Below are 24540 nucleotides of genomic sequence, written 5' to 3' on the forward strand. Positions count from 1 at the left end.
TACCCAGGGTGCACTTCGTTCGTCCGCCGGAGAGATGCTCACAGTCGCGGGATTGTTGGGTGCGCGATGGAGTCTTTGGTGTGTTGCTAAGACACACGAAGATTCAGTGCTGTGGCGGGTGCGCAGGATTATGCTGCCGTTCAAATGATGCACCATCCAACGGTGAGATACACAATGTGCGGATGAAAAGAATAATTTGTACGAAAATGTAACTTTTCACTCACGGTTGTAGCCTCGTTATCAGCTTTCTCCACTGAAGCATTCCCGTCGGCAGCAGCTTTTCTGAATTGCTGTAATTGCTGTTCTTGCTGTTTTTCAAGTTTTGATTTGCAAGCTTAGAAGAATAAACGTTGCTGCATAATCATCTAGCGCGGCAACGATTTTACCGCGTGTAAGATGCAGGCAAACAGGTTTCTTTAAGGAAAAAAAAAACTCCTGACTTTGAAATAAACTTTTCTCAATAGTGAGCGCTGTCTTGAACTCTTCTACTGTCGGTGGTTTTGTTCTCCCGATCGTCGCCAGTAATTATGTGGTAGTTACACCAGTGAGTCCACACATAAGGAAGTTCCAAGTAGATTTATTGTAGAGATAAGACAGCTTATACATCCACAGTAGGCAGGTAATCTCCAACTGATCATTCCTGCTTACTCACATTCTACGTGACATACTAAACACTCTACATGACCTATGATCATTCTAGGAATGATCTAATACAGGGATATAACAGTGCCTATTCATATGTATTGTATCTGTTACAGTGCTTTACAAAAGAAAAGAGAAGAAGTGCATAGATTTTGCTAATACTGTATAAATGAAAGTGATGGGCTTTAGAAACTGAGGCAAGTTGGTGAAGAAAGTTAAGCAGATAGTCAAACTCAAACAAAATGGCAGTTGAGATAGTAGTGTAATAGCTGCAGTGGGGGGGGAAGATGTGTGACAAAATAGGAAAAAAGAGAATTTTAGAATTTTGGGATTCAATTTGAAAAAGTGGGCAGTCATCCAAGCCTCAGCAATTGAGACACGATGAAAGGTTTGCATTTGAAGCTCAGTGGAGAAGGAAGAAAAAGTAAAGCAAATTAGGAGTTTCTACATGAAAATGTGACTTTAATCCGAAGGAGGCAATCATAGAAAATAAGAGAATACTATAAAGAGAAACAAGTACTATTAAAGCCCATCGGTCCGGCATCTGCTGTCAGTCTTTTGGCTTGTTTCGTTTTGACATCGTTTTTTCAAAACATTCTTCTTCGAGAAACATTGGCCTCTCATCCACCTAAAAAATCTTGGCTAAAAGCAAAAATATGTTTTGGTCTCAAAAGCACACATTATCATCACATTAGGCTCTGGCATGGAAGGGAACTACCTTGTGTGTGGATGTGCTCCTTGTGAAAGAGCAGAATGTGCCACTTGTAGTTAAGTTAGCCATAGGCAGAAGTGGGCTATTCTTGCCCCACTCTATATGCTATAGTAGGCGGAGCAAAATTGTGAATGTTACAACAACAGACTAATTGATGATGAGGGCTGGCCGAAGGCCCCTATTAGCAAGAATGCCTTATAATTCATTTTATGATATTAAAAGGTCCTGTCTAATGCAAAAAAGTAGGTGCCCAATGGAGAAAATTGAGAAACACCATGGTGAACAGGATAAGGGGCAAACATGACATCACACCAAGATACTGAGACGGTACGATGGAGTGAGAGTCCAATCTCCATTTTAGAAACCAGCTGTCTCTCCAATCACACAAAGTTACTAAACTAATAGTGCTAGTAGAAAAACAAGGACATACACCATATTTTACATGAGACAAGAAGTGAATCTAAAAACAAAATATCTAAAATCTAAACCTGAAATCATGATACTGGTTGATAAAAATATACTCCATCTGTCGTATTGAGATTAAAACCTAGGCTCTACTGTCTTAGTGAAGACTTGGAAGTTGACATGGCACTACTCAAAATAAAGATACCCGAGAAGATGCACTCTAGCTTTAGGGTTTGGCCCCATGTTGTGTAAATATAATATAATAATAAGAATTTTTGTGGTATGTGCTATGCTCCCTCAGAACCTTAATCTTCTATACATGTCAATAAGTTAAAGCGCAAAGTGGCATCAAAACTGTTGCAGCGTTGGCAATCTCTTTCCCATCAACAGGCATGCAGAAAGCCTCCTTACCTCTTGCAGGAGTGTGGACGTGTTCAGCACAATGATCCGGTTTTGGCACCCGCACCACAGTTTCCCCAACACTGCCACCATTTTTGTAACCGGACTTCCAGGGGATCCCAGGGCGAGCGATTTGGAGTTTTGTGGATCCCAAAAGCTTCCTGTGAAGGATAGAAGAACATATAAGTGTAGGGCCGAACAGAGCGGTGTCGAGCCTACAGACAGCACAAACACGTTGCAACTCGTTAATGAGTCCTCTTGGTGTCGCTGGGCCACTGAGTCGGTACAGCTTTAGAAATGGTGGAGAGAAACTACTACAACATTGTGATCAGTAGGACACTGGCCACAGGCTAATAATCTGAGTAGCCGACAGTTTAGTGTCAGAGCAGCAATCAACAGCGGTAAATTACTTCTGCAGAGTATGCTCCTTATTTGCTGCTAATGAACTAAGGGAAGTGCGTTAGTGTCTAATTAGTTCTAACTGCAAGGCAAAAGAAAAAAGCAATGCTCAGACACAGTGTGAGCTCTCAGGTTGGTGGCAGCTCCTGGGGTTTACTCGAGTGATTCAGTGTGAGAACGAGCTGATTTTCGAGCTACTAGCTCGCCATTCTTGTTTTAAAACGTGTCAGGCCACTGTATGCACGCAGGCATGAATGCGATGTCTGGGAATTATGCATTTTAAAAATTTCGTATAAATTGTCACTTACCTTGTTGGAGCACTGATTTTAAAGCGCCCACTTTCCGCTGCATATTTTGTACATTTCCACCCTTCCTACGGCCTCCCTCGCCCCGTTCCACCGCAGCTGACAGTGCTGTTTGAGTGGAGGGCGAGGCGCCATCTTGGGCTGAGTTTCCACTGAAGCCTGGCCGGAGTTAGCGGTCTAGCGCTTCTTGGGGAGGCTGGGCATAAAAAGACACGCAAGGCTGCGCTCTCTGTGAGCTCTCAGGTTGGTGGCAGCTCCTGGGGTTTACTCGAGTGATTCAGTGTGAGAACGAGCTGATTTTCGAGCTACTAGCTCGCCATTCTTGTTTTAAAACGTGTCAGGCCACTGTATGCACGCAGGCATGAATGCGATGTCTGGGAATTATGCATTTTAAAAATTTCGTATAAATTGTCACTTACTTTGTTGGAGCACTGATTTTAAAGCGCCCACTTTCCGCTGCATATTTTGTACATTTCCACCCTTCCTACGGCCTCCCTCGCCCCGTTCCACCGCAGCTGACAGTGCTGTTTGAGTGGAGGGCGAGGCGCCATCTTGGGCTGAGTTTCCACTGAAGCCTGGCCGGAGTTAGCGGTCTAGCGCTTCTTGGGGAGGCTGGGCATTAAAAGCAAATGTGCTTCCGGGAGCGCAGCGGACGGGCGCAGCGGGCGCGTCGATGGCGCGCCGAAGGCGCGCCTAAGGTAAGCCCGTCTGCGCCCGCTGCGCCCCGGCAGCGCGCAGGGCCAGAAATGCTGCTCGGCCTGAGCCCCAGCAGGCGACCCCCCACATAAGGTATAGCAGAGAGGCTCTCCAATCCCTCAACAAAATCACCTGTGATATCGGCAAGGCATGGGAGGTCCAACATTGTGCTAACATGTCCTGTCCTGTATGCCAGTTCCAACTTAAACCGGACCTTCCCTCCCCATACGACCCGGGGAAAAAAGTGGAAGATCCCCTAATCCGAGCTGCTCTCATTAACGCCCGGTCCCTAGTCAAACACACGGAAGAGGTCCGCGAGCTGATACTCGACAGCTCGCTTGACCTCTTATTTGTGACTGAGACCTGGCTGCACACTCATTGTGCCCCCACTATTGAGTTAGCTATCCCCAGGGGCTTCAAAATTACTAGGGTGGATCGCAGCTCTGGTAGGGGAGGAGGACTGGCAGTTATCTATAGAGATAGATGGTCCCTAACCAAGGAATGTACTGGGGTCATCGAGGATGGGGAAGCATTGGAATTCTCAATTGCCCTCACGCCTAATTTCACCTTGGGTGGGCTTCTCATCTATCGCCCTCCGGGCGCCTTGGGCTCCTTCATTCCATCATTGGAGGAATTAGTGGTCCAGAGAGCGCTGAGATTCCCTAGGTTCCTGCTCCTGGGGGACTTTAACATACACACGGATGTCCCTTCAGCCCCTGGGGTTAGTGACCTTGTGGAATTATGCACCTTAGCACAGCTAAAAATGCAAGGACCGGATGCTACTCATTGTGGAGGCCATTGCCTCGACTTGGTTTATTCCAATTTTGGTGCTATCATCGAAACTCCTTCCCCAGTTACATGGTCGGACCATTTCTTGGTGAACTTTTCCTGGGTAACGGATAGGGCTCGCGCCACAGCGGATAAACATCAGCCCCCCTTCCCCCCTAGGATTAGTATCCCAGCCCTGGCAACCTCCCTATCCCACACCCTGCCGGACAAATCGGGAAATCTCGAAGAAGCTGTCGAGAATTTCTCGTCATGGATCAGCACCTCCGCAAGCCGGTTATCGCTTACCAAAGCGAAGATTCGCCCACGAGCCACCCCGGCTTCCCCCTGGTATACGGATCAGCTTAAAAATCTAAAAATAAATTGTAAAATGTTGGAAAGATTGTGGAGAAGGGAGTATTGCCCGTTAGCAAAGACAAAACTCCGAGCAGGGCAAAAAGATTACTATGCTGCAATTAAGAAAGCCAAGGGAGACTACTACGCAGATAGGATCTTTAAAGCTAAAAATAATAGTAAAGAAATATTTGCCATAGTAAAAAGTTTCACGTCCCCGGTTGCAGAAACTCAGGCAGCCCCCCCCTCGGAGGAGTGGTGTGAAAAACTGTCTACTTACTTTATCGATAAAATAAAGAAAATTCAAGACAGCCTTAAGATCATTGGCTTTGCCCATCCCCCACCTGCTCAGGCCACACAAGAACAGGACATCTCTCCCCCCCTCCTCATTCCTTCTATCGACATAAAGACCAAAGAAGTAATGTGTTCTTTCACAGAGGTTGAGGTGAAGGATGTCTTGACCATTCTAAAGGCGCTGAAATCAGGCTCCCCGGCGGACCCCTGTCCGGCCAGAGTTCTGAGTGGAGTGGCGGAAATCATTGCACCGATAGTCACTGACCTGGTTAACGAATCTCTTTTAACAAGTAACGTACCATCTCAGTGGAAACAAGCCAAACTTCTCCCACTAATTAAAAAACCTTCCGCAGACCCCCTGGCTGCCTCCAACTACAGACCCATCTCTCTGCTCCCTGCAATAGCCAAAGTCTGTGAGAAAGTGGCTTTTCGTCAACTTCAGAGGTTCGTGGAATCCACGGGGGCATTACACCCTGCCCAGTCAGGTTTCCGCTCCTCCTTTAGTACTGAGACCGCGCTAGTGGAGGTCACCGAGGCTATTAGAGACTGTCTGGACGGGGGCGGCAGAGCGGCCCTAATTCTTTTGGACCTCTCTGCCGCGTTCGACACGGTTCCACATGTCCAGCTGATCTCTAGGCTAGAGGACATTGGCATCACTGGCGCGGCTCTCAAATGGGTCAAGTCCTTTCTCACAGACCGTTCACAACAAATCTGGCTCCCTCCCTACCAGTCATCGATTAGCAAGGTGGACACTGGAGTCCCCCAAGGGTCGACTCTAAGCCCCCTGCTCTTCAATGTATACCTGACCCCCCTTGTACATCTTGCAGAGAGTCTGGGTGCTAAAATAATGGCCTACGCCGATGACACCCAGCTTCTCTTCACGTGGGACAAGAACAACCTCGATACAATGAGAGTCCAATTGTGCCTGTCCTCAGTATTTGCCTGGCTGGCCAAGGCTGCCCTCAAATGCAATGAGGACAAGTCGGAGATTCTCTTGTATGGCCAATTCCCAGCGGGATTCAGGGAATCCATCTGGCCCACTGGATTGCCGTGCCCGTCTGGAAATTGCGGAGTTGCTAAAAACTTAGGGATCTGGTTTGGCGCCGATCTGTGCTTTCGAGATCAGATCTCGAGATTGGCGGGAACCTGTTATGGTACCCTTATTACCCTCCGGAAGTTCTTTCCACTTCTTCCCCAGGAAGCGAAGGAAACAGTGGCTAGAGCACTCATTCTTTCGCGTCTGGATTACGCCAACGCATTATATGTGGGCGCTCCTGATTTTCTGCTTTGCAAACTGCAAGTAGTCCAGAACGCGACAGTGAGGCTCCTATACAACATCCCCAAATGCCATAGTGTACGAAGACAACTTGCGGAACTCCACTGGCTTCCAGTTGCCCTCAGAGTGCGCTTCAAAATCCTAACACTAGCTTTCAAGGCCTTACACGGTCCATGCCCACCATACCTTAGTGCCAGGTTTGCCTTTTATCAGCCCCCGCGTCAATTGAGATCTGCTTCCCTCAGACATCTGGTCACTCCCAGATTTAAGAGAGCCCGTCTGGGGGGAAAATCCATGACGGTTAGAGCCGCCCAGCTATGGAATAGTCTCCCTGACCATCTGAGACATACGACAAACCTTACATACTTTAAAAAATACCTAAAAACCTTTTTATTCAAGCAAGTCACGTAATCCACATGTCTTTTCTTGGCATCTCTTTCGTTTCTGACACTGAACTTCTCTCGCGCCAGGACAGTCTCGACTAGCAGTGCGCGTTATAAGAAATATATAACATAACATAACATAACAGTGAGGTTCACACAAGACTATGTTCTGTGTACTTAACTCAAGTTCCTCAAGCCACATTCATAGGTGGTAGACCCAGACATAACAAGAAAGAAGCAGCTGCAGACACTTAACATAACACTTGAGTGAAACTTTAGTAAGGATGTTGTACAAAGTATGACTGGATAACTCTGAGGAGGCCCTAAGATTATCAACATTTGATCTACATCATATGAAGTCTCTGGTGTACCCTTATGGGTCATTTGTGGATGTGGTAACCGCTTTTAGAATTATTCATTGCTACTCGGTACCCTTTTATCTTAACTTTCACAACCAGTACACTCTGTTCAGGTACTCAAGGTCAGATTATACAACCTTAAAACTAGTAAATAAATTAAATTCCCTTGAAGCATTTTGGAAGATTCTGGTTCACAGCAGAACCCTGGTGGATACTAAGACATAAATCAAACTATTCTTTAGATGATTTTTCCTACTTTATTTTACGAGCCAGGTTTTTTTCCATCAGTTGAACCATAATTGAAGCTTCAAATTTGTACCTATTTTTGATAAAACTGTTAGGAATTTGGGCATCAGAAGCTGTAGTGAGCCAGAACGCATATTGAAGACCGATACATCACAACAGGTCGTCTTTTGCTCTAGCAGGTTCTTATTTAGTTTATACCTGACAAGGAATAAAGTTGGGCTAAAGTTTTAGCGCTAACAATTCGTTCTTCCAATGTTTAGTAGAAGAGTATTGCACTTGCACTTTCCAATTTGATTATTTTAATTGTGACTAAAGTCCGCCTCCCTCTGACAGCACTTTTGTAGTTATTGAATGGAATACTTTTTATATTTTAAATGTATTTATGATTATAGATAGGTTTTATGGCGAATAAGGAACGGATTAGAAACTTGTATATTGATGCCCTTTTGTTGTATCCCAACCTTTGAACTAATTCTTGGATCAATTTTGGTTATTGTAAAAACTATCTTTTATGGTTGCAAATGACCCAAATAAAGATTAATGAATGAATGAACAGTTGGTCTGCCTCTGTGAACAGCTGGATAGGAAGTGTTGCTCACACTCCCCTAGAGCAGATTGGGCCCTCTACACTTTTTCTAGCAAGTGTTAGTGACATTTGGTCACATGGCGTGGTGCCAACTGTTGGCAGACATAAGCGCAATTGACTAGCAGTCCGGGGTAGCATTTGAGGCAGAACATAGTCCTTGCTGCAGCCCGAAGATTTTACTATTTTCTTTCAGGACTAAGACAATTTTCTTAAATGTATTAGTACAATCAGTACCGTTATGTTCAATGGCCAGGGTATCAAGTCATTTCACAATACTGTCATTCAAAATATTGGATCCGTCCTCCTCTTCATCTTGTTGATGAATGTTTCTTTCACCCTCAAAAGCCACCCCTGTAGCATTTACCCGCAGTTGGAAAATGGCCCTCTATACAGGGTCACCACAAACGTTTTGACTTTCTCCTCTTTGTCTCACCTCATTTTTGTTGGCTTTCAGGCTCTGAGCACTTTACCACTGCTAACCAGTGCTAAAGTGCGTGTGCTCTCTCCTCTAAACATGGTAATATTGGTTCATACCATTTGGTATTTTTAATTTAATTATAAGTCCCTAGTAAAGTGGCACTACATGTGTCCAGGGCCTGTAAAATAAATGCTACTAGTGGGCTTGCAGCACTGCTTGAGTCACCCACCTAAGTAGCCCTCTAACCAGGTCTCAGAGCCTGTGTGTGCAGTTTACACTGCCAAGTCTATTTTGCAAAATAACCCATTTGCCAGGCCCACACCATCCTTTTTTATACATATAAGTTACCCCTAAGGTAGGCCCTGAATAACCCAGAGGGAAGGGTGCAATGTATTTAAAAGGCAGGACATGTAACTATTCTGTATAAGGGTCACCACTTTTTATATTGTTGACCAACAATCAGCTGTGCATGATCGCATTTGTTTAGAAAAACATTGGTGATTGTTTTCAAAGCATCCATGATTGTTTTAAAAACATCAATTTTAGAAAACAAACTTAAGTGACCACTTTAGTATATAAGACCCTCACTTCCCCCAACAAATTAGAGAAGAATTCCTTCCAAGCTGAGACGGGGTCCTGCATGCTGAATCTTCGACATACAGCGGTCTGACATCCGTTTCGGGGTGTCATCCTCGAAGCAGGGACTGGACCTTCATTCTAAACCATATGGTGAGGGGGCTGGGTCATCCCTAGGGGTTCCTTGGGTACATATACGCATATTCATGCTACACTTACAGATCTAGGCAAGGTACATTTAGGCAAATTACTTAGGGCGCCTTTTAGGAATATGCGAGTGCTACTGTTTTTATCTGAATTGCTTATGTTCATCTTATTAGCACTTTGGTAGAAATGTATCTACTATTTACTATATGGGTACTTGCAATCTCTTTCGTATGCTTCTGCCTCCTGATTGTCGCAGTACACATGTTTGCCGCTGGTCCAATAAATACTTATTGAAACGTCCTAATCGCCATCATGTGTATTTTCGGAGTGTAAGCAAGCAGGAGTGTCTGAGCGAAATGTACAGTACTGTTTTCCACTTTCCCTGAGGAATCAAGGTTGTCATGTTCAGTGGTTGCCAGAAACTATCTACACCACTGTAGACTACAGGGGGGTATTAGTGGCACTGTAGAGCTAGATGGTCTAACGGCTGACATATCCTGTGGGGGTGTCCAGAAGAGGTTTAGACACCAAGCACTCAGTTTAGATCATCCATAAAGCGCAGATCCTGGGAATTACTAGGAACTACACAACATTAGGTTTTACATGTCCTGGAAGTGAAAAACTCTCTCCCATTGGATAACATTAGGATTACCTTCTTTGAGAAGTGATAAGATCTCCAAGTCTGGTGTCTCTGGAATCACAATTCAAAATCACAATTTATGGTCAAGTTGGATTTTAAATTGCAATTCTTAATATGCCGCTTTTATAAAGTTAGCAACAAAACAGTGGGAGACCCAATATACCCTAGTGGGCTTGGGCAAATAAACTAGTAATAAGTGATAATGCCTAACAGGGATTTCATTTATAATTCCTAATCAGATTTCAATTAAACTCATAATTTGGGTGTTGAACTCTACTTTGTAGCTCAACCTGGAGTAAACCTAAACATCAGTGAAATTATTCATACCTTGAATTTTCAACTAGACACTTTTGAGAAACACGGGTATATCTTTTTTAAAAAAATATACAATTTTAATGTAATCATAAGTCAATAGGGTACATTCAAAAACAATAAAAGACCATGATGGAGGAAACATAAAAGAACCTACAAATCATGAGTGTGTACATCTATTCCAAATTAATATATCAAGGGAAAATGAATCAAACAATTGATAACAATTCCTAGGAAGCAATCAATGCTGGGGAAATAGATGGGATTTAGTCTTTTTTTTTTTTACAAATTAAGCCCTGCCCCATGCAGGATGGATAGATGGCCTCTGAACTATATGTGAGGAACACACCCAATTAAAGTTAAAAGGTCAGATTCAAAACACAAGAACTGCCATAAGTACAGGTGATATTGAAATGATTCAGGATGAAAGCCATGTAGCTCTAACCGGTTCTATGTGCGTTTACAAAAAGGATAGGCAGACCCTTGTGTTATCCAAGCTGCACAAAAGTGTTAACTTCACAAATTATTAAATGCAATAAGTAGACATTCATGATTTCAGGGCTGCTTGTCAAAGAATTGATTGTCTTTGAGTTTTGAATGATGATATTTAAGATGGTGTCTTTTTGGCTGCAGCACATATAACAGAAGATTTTTCTGTTGGTCTTACTCAGTTGTAATGCTTCGGAATGTCCTTACCTGCCTCTCTCTGATACACAATCAGTTCTCCATTGGCCAGAGACACGAAGACCTGGTTATCGAGATACCTGTGCAAAGAGAAGAAGAGGGGGACAATCATCAGCAAACAACTTAAAAGCAGCCATTTTAAACAATGACAGATGGCGCGGGCGGGAACAACCCTCCCTTTATAGAGAGACTGCATACCTGACACGGTCGACTGCCACTCAAACGTCACTTTAAACAAGAGGTGATTGTCTGCAAAGAACGCTTCATTCAGGCCCACATTTACCTCTGAGTCATGCCTAGTTTTCTTTATTGATTTCATGGTAATGATGTCATGCGTCACACTTGCCAGTTTCACTGCTTTTCTCTTGTATATTGTTCTTTAATTAGTTCTGCAGCTTTACAGAAATGCAGAAGGAGTCCTTTTATATTAACATTGTTACTTAGAACAAACCTTGCCAGTTCCTAACACTGTCGTAACTTTCTAAACATCCTTTTAGAGTTTTACTCTGAGCATGAGTATGCCCAAAAGCCTGAGAATGGAGCTTGACATCAAAACTCGGGCAAGGGCAGTGACGCGGGCAGAAGAGGAAGTGGACACACACATTTAAGCATTCCAAAAGAGAGAGCAAAGAGAAGGGGGCAGACAGTCACCAGGAAGAACCAGTGAATGCAAATTACCTAAACTAGGTTGGGCAGCATAAAGAAATATTAATCAATTGACATAGCTGCACAGAAGGACAATATCCCACAAGCCTACCATTGATTTTTAGTCTGACCGTATGTTTTATTTACCGTTTGTACCACAATGTTATATTTTCACACATTTGTCAACTGATGTTGCAGTTATTACACCAGCTCATATGACAGGCCTGAGGTGGATGGAAAGAGAATCCCAGCTGGTGTTGCTGGGATTAAAATGAGTGATCTGGAGGCTACTCGCAGATCTGATTTGTGAGTTCTGCACTCCCTAAAGCCATGTTTTGGCTTTTGAAATGATAAATCATCAAAAGAGCACAGCAGTTTGTGGAGTATTAAAAGGCGAGTGAACCGGCTTCGGGTACTCGACTGCCATCAAGCAGTCGCCGCAGTGAAGAGCAGTGCAAAAGAAATAATGTAAGCCAAAAGGCAGACATGATCATACACTCTGAAACAGAGTTCTTCAAGGATTTATGAAATCGGGTATTACTAGGCAACCCTAAGAGAGGTGTGCTGTAATATTTTACAAAAATGAGAAAAACCTGCATACGAGTTTACAAAGAAGCTTCTCATTTCATAGGATTTCAAGAAACTACAGCCGGACCTGTGACTTTGTAAAGCAGTGCAGGCGTAAGCCCAGGGAGGCACTGAACGACAAAGCCCAAGGCCTCGAAGGCTTCTCGTACCTCCACATGCAGTAAAAGCTGCCTACAGTGGAGGTGATGGACTCCCACATCTGGAAGGGCCTGTAGTCTTGGACCTCCCAATCTATTCACATAGTGTCTGAGTTTGTAAAGAGACAATGAATTAAGACACACCAGTAGAATTGAGTTTGATGCCAATAAATGTACTGAACTGGCTTTTGAACTCATTTAGCAAACTACAAATTTCAGAATAAAGTAATGTCAACCATCTCTAAAGGCTACATCAGCGACAAAAACATCAGCAAACAAAGTAGAATCACCCGATAGCTCTAAAACTGTTCAAGCAGACCAGTCTCCATTCTGAGCTGGCCACCAACACAGCTGTGGTAGCATACCTTGACTTTGATACACAAAGGATTGCCTTTCCTTTCTGTCATGCTATGCAGTGCTAAATCCCTAAGTGCTTGTTTCCAAGTGCCCTAGAGATTGTTCTGTAGTATAAAATATGCCCTTTGCACTATTCCCCTGCCAAATTTGAAGATTATCAATGAAGGTCTGGCAATTACTTTACACCAGCATCTTTTAGTGTCAGTGTGTCGAACAATACTGTGTACTTACTCATCACTGGAGCCTATGACTCCTCAATGTTTTCACTTTCTGTTAATGTGCAGGAAGTAAAAGAGGGTATTGCGTTCTGCCTTCAAGCAATTTACTGCATTGCCGCAGGTCAATAAGATATTGAGTCAGACGGTTCCGAAAAGATAGTGGGTTAGCTCTGTGGGCTAAGTACCCATTTGGAAGACTGCAACTCAAAGGTTTATATCCCATTAAGGATAATTTAACATTTTATCCTTACAAGATCATTAAAATCAGAAATATTGAATTGGGGAAGAATACATCTAATAATAGCACTAAGAGACAGTTCAGGTTGGGATGTGTGCTAAAGAAGAAGGTATTTTTTAATTGAATAGTTTTGTCAATATAACGGTCATCAATATTATGACATCACTACGACTTGCATAGCACGTTGTGTTCGGTCCTGCACAGAACATCTCCAAAAGCGTGTCACTATCAGTCTTAAAGACATTCTTGGTGAATCATTTACCCTGGAAAGCAGCAATAAAATGTGGACCTTATCGATAGTCATATTCTATAGAGGGTGAAAAAAGTACATAGGTGGATCGCAAGGAGAAATGCCCCCCCCCCCCGAATGCACTGGGGGTTATCATCAATTACTGACAAACTGGAAAAAGCTTATGAATGATAGGAAAGTGCAGAGAGACAGAATGGAGACAGAAGGGGTGTGAGAGAAGCAAAAAAGAAAGCAACTCTGATAAACACGGGGAAAGGATGTGAAGGAGGCAGAACAAGTTTATTAAGATTTGAAAAAGGCCCAAGTGTCTGCGTGAAGGGAGAATATTCCACAATGGAGATGTAGAATCATCATAGGACTTATGATTGACTCATAAGACCATTACCTAAAGGACCAATGGGCAGTTTAAGCAGGTCATAAGCATCCCTAACAGGGACTACCAGGCATTGACAGAGTGATGGGAACCAACATTTGGAAAAGTGAAGATCCATCACTAATTGATCCACTTCTGATACAAAGATTGATGATTTTGAATGTGTTGGTTTATGAAACTGTTGGCCACATTTACCCTAAGTGGTCACATGGCTGATGGGGGAAAAAGTGTGTGAGACTTACAGAAACACTGACAATGCTTCATTACCATTAATGACCAGAAAACCTGGTGACAGTGTTTATAGAACGTGTTTTAACTGTCTTGTGAAATTAATGCTGATACACAACTTCCACAAGAAGGACGTCTGAGCATAAGTGTCATAAGTACAAAGGATTATCGATTTATGTCTGAATGTGGAAACAGCCCTATCCTCTTCTGTACTTAACAGGCAAATCCCCTATATTCCGTTCAAGATTCAACAATGACCATCGCTGGCGTAGAGGAAAAAGACAAGAAACAAATCTGACGTTTTCAATCACCAGTCACACAGGACAACCTACTTCATCTCTGGCAACATGGGGCCAATTCATCAAGTCGTAAAAGAGTACTTGGGGTACTCTTTTAAATACGCTTACAAAGCCTTCGTGATTCGATCTCAAAACATTTAAAATGGGAATAAAATTGGAATATTCAAGTAATATTTATATACAATTAGTACAAACAGAAAGGATAGTGCCCTCTTGGCAATTTTACTAATAGGAAGCAAATCAGGAAAGCATGTGAGAGCACGTACATTAAAACTCCTGTAGTACAACTTCTCGTACTTATAAATGCTTTTGTGAATCTGCCATGTGGACTTGTAAAGCACAAAGAGTCCTGCAAGAAATCCGTGGTTGTTTGATGCTGTGCTGCACATACAGGATGTAAGAAAGGTGCCTCCAAGACCATCAATCAAACATTGTCATGTTAGTGGGACAATTGCTACTTAAATCTTCTGATTAGTAGTGTCAAAAAGCGCTACTTGGACTTGGTAAGGGGTCAGGCCCTTTGGGCCTGACTCCTTACCTTTGGGGGCCCACGCACAACAAGGGACATACTCTTGACCAGGTCTTCTCGACATCTCCTTTGGAGGTGAAGGAGATTATTCCGGTGCTTTGGTCAGACCATAGACTAGCCAAATTTTGGTCAGGGGCACGGCGAAACCGTCTAATCCCGTGTCTCAGCAGCAGGGCCGAGTTCCCAGGGCATATCATCGAGTGACTCCAGCTATGCTGGCTCAGGCCGCCCTGGATCACCCATGCCCCCTTACAGGAGATTTGGAGAGGGATCTGGAATCTCAGCAAGTATGGCTATTGGACAGGCTAAATGATCTTGCCCCGGTGATGACCCCCCGCTTAACATCTAAGCGTGTCTCGGCTCCCTGGTTCACTGCGGCACTGTCGACCGCTCGGCAGCAGTGCAAGGCAGCTGAAAGAGCCTGGCGATCACAATATGACTCTGTGGCAAGGCTGACTCATAAGACAGCGGTTAAGGCCTATCATCGGGACATTCGCCTAGGAAAAAAAGCCTATCTGGCAGGGAGGATAGAGGCTGCCTCTAACTCCTGTAAGGAGATTTTTACCATTGTCAGAGAATTTATGGCCCCTCGATCTAATGCATCCCAAGGTGTGCCTTCTGAGTCCTGGGCCTCTGATCTTGCAAACTTTTTTACTAGCAAGATTAAACTTATCCAGGATTCTTTCATTTTGGTGGCGCCCGTGGGGCTGACCAACCCCGAGGACGACTCAGGCTTATCGGCCCCTCTGGGCCCTGTGCTGGCCGTTTTTCCATCCATCTCAGCCCCTGCTTCCTTGGTGCTTATGGGCAATCTTAAATCTGGGTCGCCTCTGGACCCCTGCCCTGCCAAATTCTTGGCAAAAATGGCGGAAGTTATAAACCCGCTGACGAATCCACTCCTGAATCTCTCGTTGAGCCAGGGAGTGGTTCCGCAGGCCTGGAAGCAGGCAATGGTCATCCCTCTGCTGAAGAAGCCTGGGCTCGATCCTGAGGTTCTGGCCAATTATAGGCCTATTTCTCTCTTGCCTGCTTTTACGAAAATTTTGGAGAAGCATGTGCACACGGTGCTCTCCAATTTTCTGGAAACTCATGAGATTCTGCATGCCACTCAATCTGGCTTCCGCCCCTATCTAAGCACGGAGACGGCGCTCCTGGAGGTGTCAGAAACCATTAAAGGGGTTCTGGACTCCGGGGGCAAAGCCATGCTGGTTATGTTAGATCTGTCGGCGGCCTTCGACACCGTCCCCCATGAGGGCCTTCTCGCAAGACTCTATGAGATTGGCCTACGGGGGACGGTGCTTAGCTGGTTTTCATCTTTCTTAGCTGGCCGCCGACAAACGGTCTGGGCCTCCCCAGACTCTGCCGTGATGCCGCCATTGGGAGTCGGGGTTCCGCAGGGCTCTGTATTGAGCCTGACTCTTTTTAACATCTTTATGGCCCCTCTGGCGGCGTTGGGGGAGTCGTTCGGGGCCCAGATCGTATCCTACGCCGACGACACCCAGCTCCTCTTTTCTTGTAAGAAGGGAGGAGACTTTGATGGAGAGAGTATCCGGGATTGCCTTGGGGCTGTTTTTAAATAGTTCCAGCTGAACAGCCTCAAGTGCAATTCCGATAAGTCTGAGGTACTCTTCTTCGGGTGTGCATCGGATCCTGACTGGCAGGCTTGGTGGCCCATTAACATGTTCCCTCTGTCTTGCTCATCCCAATTAGCTAAGAACCTGGGGGTCAAGATGGACAAGGGTCTGACGCTGAGGTCCCAGATCCTAGGTGTGACGGGTACATGTTTCGGCCTCCTCAAGATGCTCCGGAAGTTTCTGCCTCTCCTGTCTGAGGAACACAGGAAGCTGACTGTGCAGGCTCTGATCGGCTCAAGATTGGATTACTCCAACGTCCTCTACTTGGGCCTGCCAGAGTATCTGCTGCAGCGGCTTCAAGTTGTGCGAGGGCCATTTATGGCCTAAACAGGCGAGCCAGCGCTGCTGGCCTTTTGCAGACCCTACATTGGCTGCCTATCCGAAAACGGATTGCCTTCAAGGCGTTAACTTTGGCCTATAAAGCTCTTCATGCGGTGGGAGCTAAGTATCTCCAAAGGAGACTCGCCTTTTACCACCCGGCTCGCTCTCTCAGATCAGAATCTCTGTTTCTGGCGGCTGTGCCGCGTGTAAAGAGAGCCCGCATTGGAGGCCGCTCCTTTGGATTGCTGGCGTCACAGTTGTGGAACACTCTGCCGCTGACGCTTCGCGGAGCTACTAATTTACTTGCTTTCAGGAAGGGCCTTAAAACTTGGCTGTTTACCCTCTAGGCTGTTTCTCTTCTGCTCTGTTCTCTATTATGTTGTTTTATTACTGTGTTGTGTTATTCTGCTGTAGGTCTCTTTTTCAAAAAGCGCCGGGACACTCTTTTTGAGTAGCCGTGCGCTATATAAGAATAAATATAACATAACATAACATAACATTATGATTGGGGTCCGAGCATGGATTTGTGACTGGATGAGCTCCAAAATGTCATCTCCTAAAGTTCGCACTTGTATTTGCAGAGTGAGATCAATCAATGATGGCAATCAATGAAGGACACTAGATCTGCAATTTCATGTTTTTTTTGTATGTTGTTCGATTTATTTTCGTCATATATTCAACAAGTGATGTCATGTAATGTTTTCGGTGCACATAAGTCTTGTCCCTTGTTATTGTGTTTAGGAATATCATTATTATATGTATGATGTTGCTGGTAAAAAAATATTTCATATACGTAAGCAATGAAAAAAGTAAAAGCCTAAAAAAGAAGAACATTGATTTATTCTATTCAAATTTACACGAACAATACATTCTGACGCGATACACCCAAGTGTGCAGTTTTGCAAAAAACATTAATAACAACAGGTTAAGTCACAGACACCGGAAGGAACAATTCTTTGGTTCCTTGGCTCAAAGAAAGATTTGATTGATGGTCTGGGAGGCACCTTTCTTAGATTAATTACGGGCTGATTCCAGCCTCTAAAGTCCACAACTGAATCCCTACCCCGTAAGATATACGCACTTACAGGATGCACATGATGGAGGCAGAGTGCTGCATCTTCATACTGTTCTTGCGGTTCCTGATGTTGTCCGAAGACTGGTAAACATGGATGCTGGAAAACACCAAACACAAGAATGTACTAGGTTAGTGTTAGTATGAAATAAAAAATAAAAAATGAAACGGTTCGAGTTCTGAGTATTATCACTTTGGGACCAATCAATATATTGTTTTATCACATTTAGATGCGATTAATTAAAGTGGCAATGCAATAAACCTATTTCATCAATGTGGAAACACATGAACACTCTTTTATATCTAAAATTCCACAATAGGAAATGCCATAGTGAAAGGACAAGTGCAAATGCATAATTCTCTAAAACTTCCAAGCACAACTTTAGATAGTTAATCCTCCAGTTGTGGATTGCCAATGGTAATGTCATTTATCATATATCTTTCAATACATTGCTGGTGCTGTTGTCACCTCATAATCAATGAAAACCCCATATAAAGTGCTAGCGCATTGTTACACAAAATAGAAACAATAGCCACGTCAGAAATCATTACCAGAGTTGGTGTTTGCTGATGGGCTTGATGTAATTCATACTGATAAAGTGCTAGTGCTGCTATTATCTTTTGATGATCACAGACCAATCCAAGTAAAGTGCACATGCATTATTGCACAATTAGAAACAATGACCACATCGTAGTGTTTTTACTGGATTTGGCGGTTGGAAGATGCAAGTGCATGATAGTTCAAGAGAACTTTCAAAATATGAAGTGCAAATGCCTCATTAGACATATGACCACATTCAATTGATCAACAATCTACTTTTCAGCAGTAAAGTGCAAATGCATTATAACACTCATAAAATCAACAATCGCATGGCAGTGCTTTTACATTGATTATCAGGACAAGAAACTTCCCTCTAACATAATCTTGCTGAGTTCACTAGGATAAAGTGCAAGTGCAATCCTTTCCTTTAAAAATTATCATTATTTTTTGCTTGAACTAAAGTGCGACCCACACTAATATACCAATTTATTAAACTCAAATTCTCCTTTGAATTTCAAACAGGCATCTTAGGTTTCTGTAACTGTACCTCCTGTGGACCCACCCTTTCTATAAACTGTATACTACTAGGGTTTTTTTTCTCCTTGTTTATGTTATTCTAAAATGAAATAAATTATACATTATCTTGATTCTTTGGTTCCGTGATATACTCTTTCCTTCCTCGTTTCACCATTCCTCTATTGTCCTGTAGTTTCCTACTACTTTCTGGTAGCTACAAAGAACGATTCCTTTTAAATATGTACATACTGGTCCTCTTCGGAATTTAGGACAAACGGAATTTTTGTATTGAACATTACAATGCACCTAGACTCTAGTTGTCTTAGTTTCTGTTCTCGGTTTACACCTCTTCTATTCTTTACAACTTGTCCTATTACGTAGTATGCAAGATCATGCACATTTCCACCATGTATCTCATTAATATTCCTGGCAACGGGATAACTTTTGTCATTATTTTTCACCGCCCTCCGGTGTTGAAGAATTCTTATATGCACCATTTGAATGGCGCTGCCCACATACAATTTGGGACAAGAACATTGCAGTACATAAACCACAAACTCCATGGACTCATAAATAGGGGCGATTGAATTTCTTTTTTGTTTAGGCCATACTTACAGGCCTTACATTTCAACATTTTACAAAGTTCGGCCTCGCCTTCCACCAACCTTTCGTGTTCACTGTCTCTGGGCTGCTCACTACCAATTCCTGTCCCATGGATTTATCTCTCCTGAATGTTAATTAAGGCTTTGTGTGAGGTTATGCTGCTCAGTATGGGATAATTTTTCACTAGGTGCCAATGTCTATTCAAATAGTCTCTCACCCTGGCATGGTAGACATTGTACCCAGTGATCATTCGTAAATCAATCTTACCAGTACTTTTTTCAGATCTAGCGGTCTCTCTCTACTGATCTTCTCAACTTTACTTTGTGCTTGATTCAGCACTTGAGGACTATACCCTCTCAGTAAATCTCTCTGTCAAATCGATTTGAGCTTTTTTTAAAGATGAAATCTCACTGCAATTTCTTTTCATTCGTAGGTGCTCTGTATATATATATATATATATATATATATATATATATATATATATATATATATATATATATTAATTTTTTCAGGTTTATGTAGCACGGCTTATCACCCGTGAAGGTATCCAGGTGCTGTAAATGGGCACCGGGAGGTTAAGTGATTTGCCCACAATCACAGGATGTTGAGCACACGCCGAGACTCTAACCCGTATCACCAACTCCTGAGGTGGCCGCTCTGGCCGCTGCACCACATAATCATTGCTACAGTTTGCAGCTAATATCTTGGCTACATTCTTGATGTTTATAGCTTATTTTCCTCAGGTCAGAGATCTGTATTAGTCAGTGTCGGTAAATTACTGCTTATCAAACCAGACATCCTTTGTGACCACAGTCGTCAGTGAAGCCCAGACTGTAGACCCGCGGTCTATACTCACCAGCCACTGTAATCCCAGGACAAGGCAATCATTTGGAAATGTTATTCCCCTTTTCATTTTTAAATTATGAAAATGGATCAAATAATCTAGGATCTTATACAAATATCTATAAAGTTTCAAGAGCCCACACGACATTGCACTTTATACCCCGCTCTAACTCTAAGAGATTATATTAAATGAAAAGGCGCCCACTTGTATGAACTCTATGAAACAGGTTTATGATGGTAAGTAGTGAAAGATTTAAGTATGCAGAATGATTCTAAGGAAATAAGATTCTCTCCTTCAAATGTGACTACAGGGTCTCAACACCCCCTCATTACTGGCGAGCATCCCTAATGGATTTGTACTTGCTCCTTCTTTTACGCACTTAACACCACCTCCCTAAGAGACATTTTCTCCTCACTTAGATTTTTGTACCATATTTAGGCTGATAACACCAAAATCATCAGGAACCAAGGTAGACTTTTTAAAAATCAACTGATGAACTCAGTTTCTCGATACTTAGACGTAAAGTTCGTAGAAGGGATAGAATCATATTTAATATGGGTCTCAAACATCGAACATTGATTTTATCTGACCCGTTTTAGACTTAGCACCTTGCACTTTATGGTAGCCTATCCACAACAGGGCATCTAATTTCAAATCCTACCACTTTGTCCTTGCAACAAAACTTCTAAGCAAACCCTTGCACAATTTATGTTCTTTTGCAGTTTTTATGTGTGTCCCAGACTACAATATTTACGCCCATTGCCGCGTACTTACGGCTCTAGTTTATCTAATGTATGCTTGTAATGTCTTTAGCTTTTGGTCTCAGAGTATTGCTGGTCAGTCAATATTTGTTATGTTGACAAGCCCTCTGAATCAGAAAAGTGGAGAATTACACTAACCCCGAAGAAACTTGAATTGCTTCATGTAAGGACTAATATTTATGCCACCTTTTCTGTACTGAATGCTTTTGATCACAACAGAGCCCACAATTTGTCTAATTCTTTTAGAGATACATTTATGCATTACAAATTTTGACTTATCAATAGTTTTAAATATTTTTTGATTTATATATTTCCATGTCTGTTCAGTTGTTATTTGTTATGTTCAAGAAGGTCTCAGAACCAGAAAAGCGTAGAATTACACTAACCTTGGTGAAACCCGAATTGCCTTACTCCAGCGTTTGTTTTTTTATTTATGTCACCTTCTCTGTATCGAATATTTATATCCTTGATCAAAACAGAATTCCCAAATTGGCTAATCTTTCCATAACTACAGAATTGTTTGGTGAATTTTGTTTTCAGCTGTTTAGCATCTTGTGTCTTTTATTATTCATATATTTGTATGTCTGTAGTAATGATTCACGTATGATGTTATCCTTTTATGGCTTTTTAGCCAAATTAAAGTTTTTGAACTGAAATGACACCAAAATCATTTTCTTTTTTTGCACCCTGCATTTAGTAACGTCTGCTGAATTATCTTCACAGCCACCAATCACTGGATAGCCCAACTGTGCGGCATGTTAAATCCTCAAAAAAGTAGGTTGTGTATTTCCCCTTCTCAACTACACCAATCTTGTTGACTGATTCAATCCACTTCTCTTCGGACTCAAAGATATTTGTCCCTTCTACTAGAAAGTCTGATGTCCCTTTCAGACCTTCCAAGAAGTTGGAATCCTTCATCACCACTAACAGAAAAACTGCATGAAATACAGAACGTATACAAGATCCACCACCCCATTCAGTACAGCTAAAATCCTCAACAGCTCACTTGTACTCAACAAACTAGCTTACTGTAAAAGTCTAACTGAGGGCCTCTTCCATATTTAGGGCTTCCCTAATATTCCTTTGACCCACACACCAAAGCCTTAAATTTCACCACAACAACCTCAGATAATGTTTTAAGGCACACTCCTAACTCCTATCTGAAAAAAGAAAGCCATATACAATTTAGTGACACCTGTATAACAAGGCACCAAATGTTGTTGTTCCAAATTACCTCTCTGATAGGCTCTCCTGTTGCTCTCAAATCTGAAATCTAAGATCTGCAAGTCATAATCCTATAGTTCTTCCCAAGCTGCCTGCTGCAACTTCAAGGTCCAGGTCATTTTGCTTACTAGGCCTTCTATGCCAGAGCTACCCATCACCTGAGATTTGGACAACTTTTCCTGCAATAGTTCACAAACGCACCAAACTGTCATCTAAGATGTGCATCTGTCTTTGCCAAGGATATTCACACAACTGGTACAATTGTTCCTCGCCACAAGAGATCCGGTGTGCTATTTGTTACCTAAACTATCCATCTGTGTTATACACGTGTTTCTTTCATAAAACATTTCTCTCCAAAATCATTCAGATGTTAACGAAAAGATGGATAATAAAAGCTTGCTTCTCAAATTATAAAATGTCAACCGAACCACTGGCTGGAGTGACAGTGTGGCACGTGCGTCTTTAAAGGAAAATATGGTCTGAGAAATGGGGTCTCTATACTTAGTTTTGGCGCTTAAAATAAAGCCTGTTCTTTAAGCCGTCTCACCTAGGCCATGACCAACATATCACTTATTTGCTTGTAACCTTTGGTGGCCTGCTCCGCCTGTGCTACAATTCTAACCACTTTGCACTTGGTGCCGTCAACGTACCAGCCATCTTCTGTGCCAAGCCACATTGAGCTCTGATAGGCCTCTGGGTCTATGCTCAGCAAATCCTCCAGGCTTCCCCGGGTGAAGGACCCGCGGCTCGACCGTCTCAGCGCTTGGCCATCGGTGGGGCTCTCACTGTTCCTGTTCTGGTTGAAGCTGCCGGGGATGGGAAGGAACGAGGGGTCCTGCTCTTCTTCAGAACTGGTTGTCTCTGCTGTAATGTCTTTGGAAATTTGGATTTCTTCATCTATTTAAGCAGGAAATAAAACATATGATGGTTACGCAGTGTAATAGAAGGCTGCACTTTCAGATCATACCAAATCCTATCTACCACTTCATAACATATTCATGAAGCGCCATCTGGTCACACAGGAGGGCATAACTATCTGCCAACTGGGTTAGAAAAGACTATATTTAGTCCAGGCTGGACTACTGGCTCCAACCAAGATGAGTCTCTTCCAAGGTCAGCACGTTTTTCACCATTCCACCTGCAAATATTACTCTTATATGAAGGGCATGCAAGGGTTGAGGAAGTGTTGTGGTGGAAATCAACATGACTGTACACACGCGACCCTTCGTGTTCCACCTGGCACCATTGCAGAGCTAAATGGTAGACCCCAGAAATAGCATAAACCACACCTAGGTAGCTTGCATCACAGAAAGGGGCATATCTCCAGACTTCCCATGCATGGCAGTGCCTATCAGGGACCACGGCAACCCTCTAAAGTACCTCGCTAACGAAAGGGAAATCTTGAGGGTTCGCTCACCTGTACTGCAGAGCAGGTCAGTGGCAAGTATCCACAGAGGACTCCATGAGTCCTATGCAGGGCAACAGAATGATCTTGTGCATAAGGACAACTCTCTGCCCCCTTGCTCGCCCTCTTGCCCCATGTCATAATCGGGTGACAAGCATAGCCACAAGATTTCGAAATGAAAGATTGACAGGTCATTGGCGGGGATCCTGCTATCTGGCTGGCAGTATCCTGCATCCTCCAATGGCTTGTCTTAAGCAGTGTGTACACACATACACACACACGTACACACACACACACACACACACACACGTTTTCCATTGAAACAGTTCATTTTTTGTCGATGTAATTCATTTAGATGTGTCTTACCAGTGCACTTAATACGCCCTATTGAATCTCCTGTAACCTAAGCCGTATTAGCAGTTATTCATACCGAATGACCTTGTGACTGGTGTTTGTAGCTTATCAGATTCATCCACCCTCAGTTTCACACCATTCATGGAGGAGACACAATTCAGACATCTAGCACCCATGCTGTAATGAGGGATAGCGCTTAAAAGACAAATATCATGCTTCCTGCAGCTGCCAAGCTTTCTAAGACTTAACCCATGAAATAGGTTCCATTTCTATTTAATCTTGATGCATAAAGTGCAAACGTGTGAATGAACAAAAGCATTAAGGTGGAGTAATTTACATTACTTTGAGCATACAGACAGCATTACAGTTTTAATCAATATGGTGCAGAGCGGTAGCAGGCAGAGGGATTATTTTTAGCAACAAATAATGGGACGGAAAGTTGTTCTTCTTTAATTGTAATTGTATTTATATTGCTATACTGGAACCGAAAATAAATTAGTGGTGAATTAGTATAGGGAGATATTAAATTAATTCGAGCGGTGGACATATGAGTTTGTTATTTGGATTGAAAAAGAATTGTGAAGGGATAGAACTGTTTGCCTTTATATAGCGCTTGCTTTGACGTGTCAAAGTGCTTTTTGGCCGGTAGCACGCTACTCCGGAACTCGAACAGAGTTAGTGGGGATTAGAATAGGAAAATATGAAAATAATCTGAGTGGTGGACATGATGATGTTAGTTGGATTGAAAAGGATAGTGGAGGGATAGAAGAGAGAAGTGTCTAGAAAGTGGGTTGTTTGGGGGGGA

At 43.0% G+C, this 24540-nt stretch overlaps 1 protein-coding gene across 1 annotated transcript in view; it reads right to left on the reverse strand.

Moving 5' to 3' along the window:
- Positions 1-24540, reverse strand: part of ARHGEF17 (Rho guanine nucleotide exchange factor 17) — a 572303-nt gene that overhangs the window by 23657 nt on the left and 524106 nt on the right. The window contains exons 15-18 of the mRNA XM_086933847.1: positions 22627-22873; positions 17501-17587; positions 10611-10678; positions 2171-2319 (exon numbers count right to left, since the gene is read on the reverse strand). Of these exons, the coding sequence (XP_086789973.1) occupies positions 2171-2319; positions 10611-10678; positions 17501-17587; positions 22627-22873 (551 nt within the window). The remainder of the gene's footprint in view (positions 1-2170; positions 2320-10610; positions 10679-17500; positions 17588-22626; positions 22874-24540) is intronic.

The sequence above is a fragment of the Lissotriton vulgaris genome, chromosome 8 (assembly GCF_964263255.1).
Source record: "Lissotriton vulgaris chromosome 8, aLisVul1.2, whole genome shotgun sequence".
Lineage (NCBI taxonomy): Eukaryota > Metazoa > Chordata > Amphibia > Caudata > Salamandridae > Lissotriton > Lissotriton vulgaris.